The sequence below is a fragment of the Myodes glareolus genome, chromosome 8 (genome assembly GCF_982192425.1).
Source record: "Myodes glareolus chromosome 8, mMyoGla1.1, whole genome shotgun sequence".
NCBI lineage: Eukaryota > Metazoa > Chordata > Mammalia > Rodentia > Cricetidae > Myodes > Myodes glareolus.
The window spans coordinates 101,509,828-101,522,746 of record NC_142033.1 but is presented as its reverse complement, the minus strand read 5'-3'; the positions used below and the strand labels follow the sequence as shown (position 1 = coordinate 101,522,746).

The 12,919-nt window shown below is 56.1% G+C and overlaps 1 protein-coding gene across 3 annotated transcripts in view; it reads right to left on the bottom strand.

Moving 5' to 3' along the window:
- Dpp9 (dipeptidyl peptidase 9) overlaps nt 1-9,899 on the bottom strand; it is a 29,241-nt gene extending 19,342 nt beyond the window's left edge. The window contains exons 1-3 of one of the 3 annotated variants that reach the window (XM_085692366.2): nt 9,749-9,899; nt 8,451-8,503; nt 3,024-3,277 (exon numbers count right to left, since the gene is read on the bottom strand). In XM_085692366.2, the coding sequence (XP_085548492.2) occupies nt 3,024-3,246 (223 nt within the window). In that variant the 5' untranslated portion in view covers nt 3,247-3,277; nt 8,451-8,503; nt 9,749-9,899. Of the gene's footprint in view, nt 1-3,023; nt 3,278-8,450; nt 8,504-8,680; nt 9,593-9,748 lie in introns of those variants that run through there. The other 2 variants (XM_048427521.3, XM_048427520.3) reach the window with 2 other exon arrangements.
- Nucleotides 9,900-12,919: the final 3,020 nt, after the last annotated feature.

Sequence of the window (12,919 nt, the reverse complement as noted above, 5' to 3'; positions counted from 1 at the left end):
CAGGGAGGGAGACATCTGAGGTGTGAGTTGTCCCTCAGTCCTGCTGAAAAACCCACGCTGGGCCTGGGGGGCAGCTGCTCCCCAGAAGTAGTCTACTGTGCTCGAGGCTTCCCAACAGGAAGTCCAAGGCGAGTCTGTGCCAAGGACATAAAGCCGCCACCTTCCACAGCTGATTAACAAGCAATTACACCGACACCTCGAGCCAGTACATTCCTGGACAGGCCTCTGGTGCTGGCACCACAGTCCACGACGCCTAGCGTTGACAGCGAGGGTGGGGCTGACTGGGTACACCCTGGCTTTGCCACGGCTGCCTCACCTATTGGCTCTGCCTTTACACACACACACCCTGTCCAGCCCCAGGCATGGCAGGTACCCCGGGCACACACCCACATGGACTCTAGTCACTAAGGAGTGTGGCCTTGGCCAGCCTGGCAGGGACCAAGCTGAACTAGAGTGCTCAGTGCATCTTGAACCCAAGACAGAAGCCGAGAGTCCAGGTCTCTCTAGGCCCTGAGGCCTCACTGCCACACAGAGGAGCTGTTAGCAACGGAATGGGCTGATAGCCAGGGCCAGTGCATCCCCTCAGGGCTCAGCCCATCCCTCACAGGTGATGTCCCACATAGTAAACCTGGGCCTATGAGGACACAGAGGTGCTTGGGAATGGCTCGGTCAGGCCACACACTTAGGGCAACAGGGGAACATCAACTCCGCCATGCACCTCCCTAATCCTGGCTGACACCTGGCAGAAAGACATGGTATAAAGGACTCAGAGGAACTAGGACTCAGAGGTGATCCGAGGCCAGCGCTGCCAGGTAGCAGCTGATGAGACAGGGCTGGCTAGAGAGAAGCCGCTATGCCCACAGAGTTCTGGGCTCCTCTGCATGTGTCCGGGTTCTGCCTTCACTGCTCACTCATCTATGGCCCTCCAGCCTCATGAAGATCCCCGGCACCCTGAGCTGAACCCTGAGGACACCGCCCCCAAGTCCAGACACACATAAAGAGGCCACATGTGAACAACCACCACCTGGGCCAATCCCATTCCTTTCCCCAGAAACCCAGAGCCCCCCCCCCCACCAGACAGACAAGATGACTGAGCAGGCTAGCTAAGCAAATCAGATTCCTTCTCCAGACACCCTATAAGCTCTAGGCCCTGCCCACCCGGCCAAGCCAACAAGGCACAAACTCCTCCTGGAGAGGCCACAAGAGTCAGAGTGAAGGGTTCATGGAACCCAGGCTAAGCCAATCAGATTCCTTCTCCCAGGACCCTGGAGCCAGAGGGGCAATTTCTGCTGCTGGTAGCAAGACAGGAGACCTGAAGTGCCAGCATGGGCCCTGTCACAGGTGGACTGGAGCCAAAGTCATGGGCTCCTGAGGCTCTGAGGTACAAGCACCTCATCCTGGGGCTGGTGGCTCTGTATCCTGGCTTTCTGGGCCATCCCCAGGCTCCTGGTACCAGGTGCACTTTGTGGCTGAGACCTCAGAGGGTTCTGTCCTTTCTCATGGTCCTGGGAAGCCGAGGGGTCCCCAGAGAGCGAGCTGTGCTCTGGGCCTGAACCCCAGTCACTGCCTTTACTGAGTCAGGGCTCTGCGGCTGTGGCTGCAGTAACACTCTCCAGCTACTGCATCCTCAGAAGACCGAGGTAAGGGAAACCACAGACAGAGAAGTCAGTCACGTGATCACGGAGGCAGAGGTGGGAGCGGTGTGGCCACAAGCTGATGGATGCTATACATTTCACAAGCCGGAAGAGACGGAAGATCCTGCCCGGAGCTTCAGTAGGAAAACAGCCTGGCTGCCATCTTCCCATCAGGAAGTACAGGCTGGGGCTAACTCATCAAAGGCAGACGACACACTGAAGCGGGCGGGACATCAGGGGAGGAAGCCCTGCCTGCACGGGAAGGTGCTGTGTGCCACGGCTGCTATGGGTCACTTGGCAGTCTGGCAACCTCAGCCGGCTTGTTTCCCATCCCTGTACTGATAGTGGTGATTTGCGAGAGTCCGTGGGACTCCCTCCTGGGACAGCTCTGAAGGGGAAGGATGGAGACAGTGGGAGGAGCACGGCCACCCCGGGTCCACCTTGGCTCCTGTCATTCATGTACAGTCAGCAGTGGGAAGCTGACAATGTCCAGTCATTCATGCATTCAAATGCTGAGACTCAGACATATACAGGCACAGTCTCGGGGACCAAGGCAACCATGACCAGCAGCAACGGGACTGGCTTGGAGGATGACCAGAGTCACCTATCCTAAAAAGTGTTTCTCAACTAGAGGTGACACCAACCCCCAGGAATCCTGGGCAATGTCTGAGGCTGTGACACCGGGGAGGCCACCACAGAATGGGCATGCGCGAAGCCTAGGACGCCCACTAGTGGCCCAGCTGGCCACTAGTCAACAGCCAGGAGGCGCTGTTTTCAAGCAACGAGTCCAGCTGATTTCCAGAGGGTTCTCTCTTCTAGCTCTATAGGCCCTTTAGGCCTACCTAGTAGGGCAGTGTCTGTGTCTCATGGACACTTCCTGTCTGTGAGCTGGGACTGGGTGCAGGCCTGTCTACAGAAGCTATGGAAAGCCTGAGGGGTCAAACCCAAGGTGCTGCTGGCCCAGTGGGAACACAGTTGCCAACAGCTGGGCCGGGAGTAGGTGCCTCTGGGTCCTGTGGCAGGACGGTGAGCCAAGCTCCACAGCTGGCCCATGGCATACTACACAGAGATGGTGCCAATCTCTGAGCCTCAGAATCTGTCCTAACAGCACCACACGGTGAGCTCCTACTGGACAGAACAGCATGTGACCTTCCCACGGGGATCTGAGTTCCATCCTGTTTACCCAGAAAGCCCTGCCCAGCCAGCACCTGGGAAGTGGCCTAGCTAGGAGCAGTTTCTAGACTCAGGGCCACCTGGCAAGCCCTGAACTGTCACCTGCATGGCTGACCCTGGAAGTGGACTAGCATTGCCTGAGTCAGGCTGGTCGCTTCTGAAACCTTTTAACACCCTAGGCCTAACGGCAAAGGGCCGAGCGGACAGTCAGCTTACCCAGGTAGTAGAGGCGGTGGGAGTGGGGGCCAGACTCATCAGGCTTCTGCACGAACTGGAAGTCATGGGGGGCCTTGCTGATAATGAGGCCCGATGACTTGCGGCTGCCGTGGATGATGCTGCGCAGCCCGTCCCAGGAGTGCTTCTGCACACAGAAGCGCGCCGCCGCGTCGTCCATGTCGCCTGCCGCCACCTGCTCGGCTGGGGAGACCCCGCTGGACATCCTCGGGGACTCCTGTGACGGCAGCGAGAAGCTGTGGAGAGACACGTCTGTGAGATTGGGTGTCTTCCTGACAAGCTGCCCTCACCATGGATGTTTCCAGATTAAGTTATCGCAACTTTTTCAAGCAATTCTCAGGAAAACCAAGGTTCTGCTGAGATAAGCGGGACTCCACCTGAATCCACACCACTCATTCAACTGAAACTCTTCCTGGTTTTCCATGCCTTAATTGGGCGTGGCTCAGGGTGGAGCCCCGGCTAGAATCCCCAGTGGGGGCGTGGCTCAGGGTGGAGCTCCCCGCTAGGACCGCCCCCCAGTGAGAGATAAGGCGTGGCTCAGGGTGGAGCTGAGCCTAGAATCCCCCCCCCTCCAGGGCTGGGAGCGTGGTCAGCGGTAGATGCCTGACTAACAGGAACTCAGGACTCTAAGCACACAACAAAAATCCAGCATTTTCTGGGGTTCAAGAGCCCATATCTTCCAGGTTCTTGAACACCCCCTCTTCATAACCTGCCTGGAGAAACCATTCCTTACTCAGACTGGTCGACTCTTTCACATCTGTCCCAGGGTACATGTCATCCTTTCTGGTATGCACTTCTTTTTCTTTTTTAGGTTAACTATGCTCTTATTTTGTTTTGTTTTTTGAGACAGGGTTTCTCTGCATCACAGTCACAGCTGTCCTGGAACATGCTCAGTAGCCCAGGCTGACAGCTAACTCCCAGAGATCCGCCCGCCTCTGCCCAAGTGCTGGGATTAAAGGTGTGCCCACTACTGCCCAGAAGGTCCTTAGGAAGCTTCTCATGCTGCCATCCTGAGATGGTCGCAACAGTTTTCCCTTTCCACAGGGCTGTGCCTCTCCCTCAGGCATTTTTCGCGATGGTTACTTGGTGAGTGTCTGTCCCACTTGTACCTCTCCTTGGCTGTGGGACTCAGCACCCTATGGACATCAGTGACAATAACAAAGACTTGAGGCTTCCAGATGTCACTGTGCACAGGGGACACCTGCAGGGGCCTTCACACTGACATCATCCTGCTGAGCATCCTCCAGGCCACCCTGCTGTCCCTCCTGTCCATGCTGGGACTGGCCACCTCCTAGCAGCTCCCTCCTCCTCACGGCCACTGGGCTCAGCTCTGTCTGAGCAAACCTGGACCAACCAGGCAAATATTTGCTTTAAAGAAATCTAAACACCCAGCCGGCCATAGTGACCCAGTTCTGGGCATGCCACAGTGGCTGGGGGAGCTCCAGGGGCTGAGATCCCTCTGTGGGCTCCAGAAGTTCCTGGGATGGAGCCTCCCAACAGCAGCAGGAAGTGAGAATTGAAGGTGCCAGCACACAAGGGTCAGGACTATGGGGTGGGAGGGTGGAGGGGCCCATGCACAAATGGGGTGGACCTTCACAGCTATCTCCTAATTCTTCATCAACAGACCACAGTGGCTGGCTGGGCCTAAGAAGGCAGACCTCTGAGTTGCAGGCCAGCCTAGGCTGCACAGGGAGATCCTGTCTCCAACAAAGACACCCACAGAGCCTGGTGCGGAGGCACACATCTGTGACCCCAGTGCCCAGGACGCCAAGGCAGGAAGATGGCAAGTTCATCCAGGTCACAGGGTGACAATATCTCAAAACCAAAACCAGAAGAAAGCATGCAAGATGGCTCAGAGAGGATTTGCGACCTGACTTCTACCCCAGAACCACTTAAAAGTGGAGACAGAGAAATGACTTCACAAAGCCAACCCCAGAGCTTCCTCAGGACATGCAAACCCACATATCCATTCACAGACAATAATAAATGACAGGAGAAAACTTGAAACACCAAACCAGCGAAAAGGCTCCCACGAGACAGGAGTGAGGCCCCAGGATGCTTGAAAAGCACAGGAAGAAAGCAAAGACATGACTGTGAGAGTCAAGCCTGTCAACATCATTTCACTCTTATGGGAACCCATTGTACAGGTAGGGAAACTGAGAACAGAGGGTAGAGTTAGGAGAAACAGGGGCTCCCTAGCCCAGGCTCCTCTGCCACACTGTGGGAAGTCTTGGGGTGGAGCAGATCCTCCCAAGCAGAACCTGGCTCAGTGTTCTTGGCAGGCAGACACAAGGAACCATGTGCTCTCCCTCTCCCGAAGGCACTGCCATGGCAGCTGTTCATGAGATGCTCTTACAGTGCAGACCAGTGACCACAGATGTCCTCAAGGCCCTAGGTCAAGCATCCCAGAAAAAAACAGGGATTCCCAGAGTTCATCCCCAGGGTAGTGGGAGCCAAGGGCAGCGACAAGCGAGAGGCTGCCGGCAGCAAGCCAGAAACCTGAGCCAGGGGAATGCCACTGTTTCAAGTACCTCTAGACTTGGCCAGCCCAGTTCAAGCCTTGTTCATGCAGGAAACACAAATCTGTGGATTCCCAGAAGGGGACCCTTCAGGCCCTTAGGGACCAGTCACACCCAAACAGAAGAGGACCTAGGAGGGCCTCTTGCCTTGAGTCACCGCAGAGGGCCCAGGCTGCAAAGATCTGCCTGCGGAGAGGTGACATGAAATGAGACATCAGGAGCTTTGGATGCAGACTCCAGCTGGGCTGAGGCCTGGGGCTGACAGTGCCGCTTGCCTTCTCTGCTGTCCAGATGCAAAATGGGGACCAAGAGAGGGGCAGGGGAGTAAACACCGATGGCAAGGCCTCCACCCGCATCAGCCTGCCCACAGTTCCTGCTCAACAGTTTACACAGCTGGGGGTGAAATCGATGCCAAGCCTCTTAGCCCAGACACCCACGCTTTCTTCCTGCCCATCGGCATGTCGCCTTCACAGCCTGTAGAGCCACCAGAGAATAAGGTCTAAAACTTGGGCCATGGTAAAGGCTGAGGTTCTCATGGCTTACTTCCCAGGGGTAGGAAGCAGCAGCTCTTATGTGCCTGACTTTCTGCCTTAGACCTCAGAGAGAGCCTGTGGGAGGGAAGAAGGCACAAAAGAAACCAAAGCTGGCGGTACTGGGGAGTTAGGTGGGGAGACAGTAACACAGAAGGGGGTGACTCGCAGATGCTCCACCGTGGAAGATGAGAGGAGGAAGTCCAAAGATACAGGACCTGTGTCCCACCCAAGCTGTCCCAACTGACTCTCAGCGCTTTGGCATCTAAGGCCTCACAGGATCAATCTCGAGCCTGGGCTTATAATCAGTAACCAGCCACGGGGACCATAGGTGCAGGAACCACAGATGTAAGGATCACCATGCCCAGACCTTGTACCTTGGGAGGCCCCACTCCAGACACTCCCTCCTTGCTTCCTCCTGCCACCTAGGTCCCTGCTGCACACATTTGATGTGTCCTGTGACTTGGAGCCACCTCTGAGGTCACATTCATGATGGGGATGAGAAAACTAAGGCAGTGAGCTAGATGGCTCGTGCCATATCACCCAGAAAGGAAGGCACGTTTTGGGGACTCCACAGTTAAGCACTCCAGGAGCCAGGGCTCTCACACGTGATGGATCTGTCCCAGCAGACTTGTGTTCAGGTCTGGGGACACCTGTGACTGGCATGAATTAGGGTGGGAGATACTGTTAGCAAGAGAGGAGAAGAAGGAGAAAATGAAGGAAGAGCTGGAGGAGATGGAGATGGAGGGAGAGGTCGGAGAGGATGGAGGAGCTGGAGGAGGAGACGGGGGGAGAGGATGGGGGGAAAGGATGGACAGGATGGAGGAGCTGGAGGAATGAAGGAAGCAGAGGAAGAATGAGTTCCCAGTCACTGTGCAACACCTTAGAGTATGAGGATGTACAATCTAGAATGACCCAGTCTAGGGTCAATCCCTACTGACACCTTGGGCACCAGCAGAGGGGGAGCAGGTATGGGGAGTTGCTGAACTGTCAGGGCCCCACCTCTACCCGACCCTGGCCTCCCTCACCTTCTCCTCCTTCCTCCTGATCCTGATTCAACTTGACCTTTGACACTGACCCACTGACAGGCAGTGGGGACTACGGTGGGAGACTGCAAGGTCAGGAGTTCACCTCTGCCTTCAGAAGAGCACTGGGTATCGGGGACACCCCATGCCAAGTGTCTCACTGGGTCCCAGCAACAGCAACCTATTTCTTTTGTGGGCTGGGTCTCTGCGGTTCAGAAGTCCGAGAACCCTCCCGCCTCTGGGGTACTTCAGCACCCAAGGTCACCATCACCTGCACTTCGTACCTTCACCCCAAACTAAGCCCAAATACACCTTTTTCTGTTTGTCTCCACATCTTCTGTGGGGGAAGAGTGGCTGAGCTCACAAACAGGTGAGTTCTGTTATACCCACTCCCCTAAGACAGGAACCCCCAGCTTCCAATCCAGGGAACTGTGGGTACGGTCTCTCCTATCAGCTGTTTGTTCCTCATGACAGCTGCCTAGGAGAACTTTCTTGGAGGGACATCATGGTCTGAAGGTGGGTGACTACCAACTGAGGACCCCAGATGTCTGGGGATACATGTGACTGCCCAGGAGTGGATGGAGGGCTGAATGACGTTCAGCCCCTTGCAGGGCACAGAGAGCAACCCATGCTAGTGTTCCCAGGGGACAGACAGTTTCCCTCTGGAACACTGTCCCAGTCACCACCCAGCTGCCACCACTCCTCTCAGAAGAGTCAGACAGCCTTCCTGATACAGAATGAAGGTTTGGCCAATATTCCCTGTCCAGTACTGAAATGCAGGGGCCCTATGTCAGAGGAAGAAGGGTTCAAACCCCAGACTACCCACATCTGTGCTGTGTGACCCTAGAGAAGCCACAAACCTCCCTGGGTCTCAGTCTCTTAAAGTTATAAACTGGAACTATAATATCTATGCCTGGGGCTACAGTGAAGATTAATGGGAATGCACACACAAGACATTTTCATAATGACAGCCGTCAGACGAATGAGCCACTTAGGAAAAGAAAAACAGAAAAAAACTCCACCAGAGTGACTGAAGCCCAAGTGCTGGGTACTGTGTCAGATGAGCTGGGGAGGGGTGGCCACCCCTCTAAAACCTAGCCTACTCACTACCCTCCCTTTGTCCCCCTGGAGCCCTTGGAGGGCAACCGGAGAGAGGAATGCAGAGAAGAGTCAGATGTGTGGACCATTGCAGCGGCAGCCATGGCCTCAGGTCACTGACCCCAGAGCCAGACACAAAGCCACATCCCTTCAATCCTTGCATTCCAGAGCAAGCAGACCTGAATGCCCCAGCTCACCCCAGAGCCTGCCTCACTGCCCAATCGCAACATAACTGACCTTCTAAAGGGTCCCAGTAGCTTCCATGGCAGCTGCAGGCGCGGGGCACGAACCTTGACAGAACAAATGTGGTGTTAAGGTGGGCAGATGGGAAAGGCTGGCAAGGATGGAGGGATTGGTGACGATGGGGGTTGGTGAGGATGAGGGGCTGGCAAGGATGGAGCAGTTGGTGAGGATGGAGGGGCCAGTGAGGATGGAGGGGCCAGTGAAGTGCTTGGCTTCTCACTCACTTTCCATGCGGGAGGGAGTCTCCGCCTGTGCGGTCTAACCCTATCTACCTGGTTAGACTCTAACTGAGCCTCCCAGCCCCTCGGGGCTGCCAGCATGCCCTGGATTGCACTTGGAAGAGACGTGTCTCTCAGTGCCTGGTCTCCCCAGGACCCAGCAGGGAACTGGCGACTGTGGTCTACACCTCCTGGGCACCAGTCCCAGCTCCTCGAAAGCAGGTTGGTGACTGCCCAGTGGGTTCCCAAGGGAGCCTGGGTGGGAGGCAGCAAAAGGGCCACTGGGATAGAAGGCTGGACTATAGCGTGGATGGGGAGGGGATGGGGCGGACCTAAAGCCTGGACCCTGAGGGTGGAGCTGAAGATGCAGGGATTGAAACCCGAAGCTGAGGACTGGGGGGTTCAAGCTAATCGGGGGGAGGAAGGGGTGAGACAGGAGTCTGGGAGAGTATCAAGCTCGGCATGGACAATGTGAAAACTGAGGCAGAAGATAAGGGCTGAGTAAAGAATCAGGCTTGGGGAGAATCAAGCTAGGGGCGGGGGTTATCAGGCTTGGAGGAGTCAGGCTGGTAGGCTCATTTGAAGAGGTTCATGCTGGGGATATCAAGCTTTGGGGTATCAGGCTTGAAAAGAGAGTCAACCTGGAGTATCAGGCCTTCAGGGAACAAGTTACGGGGATCAAGTTTTGGGGATCAGGCTGGAGGGATCAAGCTGAGAGGGGAATCAGGTTTGAAAGGGATCAGGCTTGCGGGGATCCGGCTGGGGGAGATCAAGATGCGAGAGGATGAGGCTTGAGGGGATCAGGCTGGGGGAAAGGGGAAGAGGCCGAGAGGGGGGTTGGCGAGACGAGGCTGGCGGAGGCTGCGCGGACGCCGGGCTGAGCCGCGCGCTGCGATGAAGCTGACGGCGGCGTCTCAGCAGCGGTGCGGCAGCAGCTCCTGGGCGCGGCCCGGAACGGGCGAAGCGCGGCGATCGGGGCGGCGGGGACGACGAGGACAGGGCGCGCGGCGCCGAGGCTGGCGGACAGCGCCGGCCGGGGCGGGAGGCGGCGAGTCGGAGCCAGGCGCTGCTCACCGGGGCGCGGCGCGGAAGATGAGTTGGGCAGGGGGTCCCCGGGGCCGGCGGCGCCTCACGCGCGACGCTCCATGCCCCGGACGAGGGCCCGGAAGTGGAGGGCGCGGGGGGACAGCGAAGGCGGCGGACACCGGGGACCCGCCGGCTGTGCCTCCTTTGACCCGGAAGTTGAGCTGTAGGAGCGGCGGCTTCTGATTGGAAGACGTCAGGGCGAAACCAACATCCGCGAGGCTGGGGGTGGAAGCGTCCCAGGGCGGAACCCGGAGAGGTGTGGGCCGGACACCCCTGCACCGGTTCCCGTCGGCCAACCGGACCCTGCTGTGACCCCGAGGGAGAAAGGGAAACTGAGGCGTCGGCGGCAGTGGCTCTGCCTTCCAAGCACTTGGGCCTCTTGCGGTACCCGGCTAACACGTCTGTTAAGACGTTTCTTTTTAACTTTACCGTTTTTGTTTCCTTGAACGTCAACTTTCAGAATTTCATTAAAAAAAAAAAAAAAACAAAAAAACCTTACGCAAAGCTAGCGGCGGTTGCTCACGCCAGCCCTCAGGAAGCTGAGGCAGGAGGACTGCCAGGAGTTCCAGGCCAGACTGAGCTGCAGAGTGAGAGCGTGTCTCAAAAAACAAGACCCTTAAAATAAAAATTCCTAAAATACAGAAACAAGAAGGAAGAGAAAAATATGGAGCCAGAATTGCAGAATTGTGACTGTGGGAAACTGGGTTAATTTTGCTTGGACAGGCAAGGTGGTTCAGGTGATGAAAGCGACTGCCCCCAAGCCTTACTACCTTTGTTCGGCTCCTGGTTCCCATGATGGGAAGAGAGAACAGACTCCTACCTCTACACCGGTGCTACTATGACACAAATACAAAATAATTAAAAATTCACACACACAAAAGGTAGTCAAAATGAGCCCTATTTAAAAGTAGTATTCTAAAATTAATCGACTTGGCTCCAAAATAACTCCAAAAAAGGCTTTTGTAGTTTGGAGCAACGGGTAGCTTATCCCCAAACTATGGAATGTGAAACCCAGGGCCTCTCACTGGAGGCAAGCACTCCGCCCGAGCTACATCCCCAGCTTTGAGCTTTACGCTTTTATTTCTGTCTTATTTCTCTTCATTTTTGAGACAGGAGCTCACTTCCCAGCCCCGGCCGAACCGAACCTCTTCACATATATCACATATATCAGGCTGACTGTGAAGTCTCAGAGATCTTCCTGCCTCTACCTAGATTCCCCCCCACACCCCGTTTCACTTTTTATCTGAGTCTGCACCACCTGTGGCAGAAGAGGGTGAAGGAGCCCCTGGAGTTACAGCCTGTGGGTGCTGGGAACTGAACTCCCCTCCTTGCCAATTCATCTCCCTCTAGTCCCTAAAGAGCTTTTGTATAAAGTCACATTGCCCAGAAGCTGTTGTAACTGGGTTCCTTGGGAAAGGCAGACATTGTTTGGTGAGTGGGCATCCCCCATTGTTGCTGTGTCCCTTGTAGTTCCTGAGGGTTACATTTTGAACAAGATGTTGCAACCCACTTCCCTTTCCAGGAACCCTCCCTGGAGACACCATTTGTTACACAATTGCAGGACATGGCCGAGGTCTAGCAGCTCTCCCTCCTCTTCCCCAGCCGGAGCCGTCTGCTCCTCTCTGCTTCTGTCCCAGGACTCAGTAGTCCCCTCCCCACTCACACACACCCTCGGAGTCTCGTCTTCATTTTGGAGCAGGGTCTCCTGTAGTACAGGTTAGCCCAGAGTTCATCTTGAACGTCTGCCTCCACCTCCCCAGTGCTGGGGTGACAGGTGTGTACCACTATGCGTCCTTTATGTGGATCTGGGAACAGAGGCCAGGGCCTGGTGCATGCTGGGTCAGCACTGACAGCAAGCCCCAGCCTCAGTCTGAACTTCAAATGAAATATGAAGAGGAATGGGGGGAGGAGGGAGGGGTTCTCCTCGGTCAGGGGTCAGCTCTGGCACTCAGAGGTGGAGGCAGAAGGATCAGAAGTTGGACCTTGGCACAACCATGCACTGCTGGAGACAGAAGGGGCAGTCTGAGCCTCCATCTCTGGGACTTGCAAAGGGTAAAATGTTGACACGGGTCATTCCCCAGCTAGCAGCACTGGGGCCTGGAAATTCTTCAGGCCCCAGTAGGGAGCTGGGAGGCTGCCTTACATGGGGCTCCCAGGGGGCCAGGCTCAGAGCTGGCTGCACTCCCAACTTGCAGTAAGAATCCCCTAAATTCAACGCAGTGTCAGGGAGGCGGGGCGGGGGGGATGCTTGGAGACAGAAATAGGGAAGAGGTGGGAAGGGACACCGGTGGAGATGGAGGGAACAGGCAATAGTAGGACGCCAGCTGGGCCTCCGGGTCTTGGATCCACTCTGGGGAGCCTCCAATTCAGAAAGTGAAAAGATTACGAAGGCACCCCCTCGAACCCAGAAAAGCACGTGGGTCCTGTGGGCAAGGGCACAGTGGGATGCCCGGGAAAGTCTCAATGGCCTTCACTGTCTGGTCAGCTTGTCCCTGGCTCTGGTCCAGGTGGGTGGGGTGAGGGGTGGGCCCGGTGTAAGGGGAGCCCCGCCCCGTCGCTGTTATCCCTCCCATCCGCCTCCCTCCTCCCTTCCCGAGCCCCGCCCCTGGGCCTGTATTCCGCGGGGCGCAGGGCTGGAACCCAGAGCAAATCAAACCTTCCCACGCCCCAACGGCCAGCCCAGCCCGGAACTAAGGGAGGAAGATTCCAGAGCTCAGCCTCCTACTTCGAAGACTCACTGCTGACACAGCCAAGGGACTCTGCAGAAATGTTCGAGAGTCAAACCCACGGCCCTGCGCACCCTGAGCCCGTGGGCCTCTCAGTGGTCGGGGAGGCGGGGGTGTATCAGGTTCAAGGGTCCAGCCGTGCGGGCCCCTGAGTCTGCGAGTGGAGGAAGGAAAGGAGGGGTCTTTTTGTTGATGTTAAATTTTATTTATTTATCATGGAGGGGGGCACGTGTATCACAGTGTACGTGTGGAGGTCAGAGACAACCTGAAGGAGTCTGTTCAACCTACCTTCAGGTGAGTCAGGAATCGAACTCAGGTAGTCAGATTTGCCTGTAGATGCCTCTAACCCTCTGCTGAATTTTCTTTTCTCTTTACTTTCTCTCTCTCTCTCTCTCTCTCTCTCTCTCTCTCTCTCTTTCCTTTCCTCCCTTCC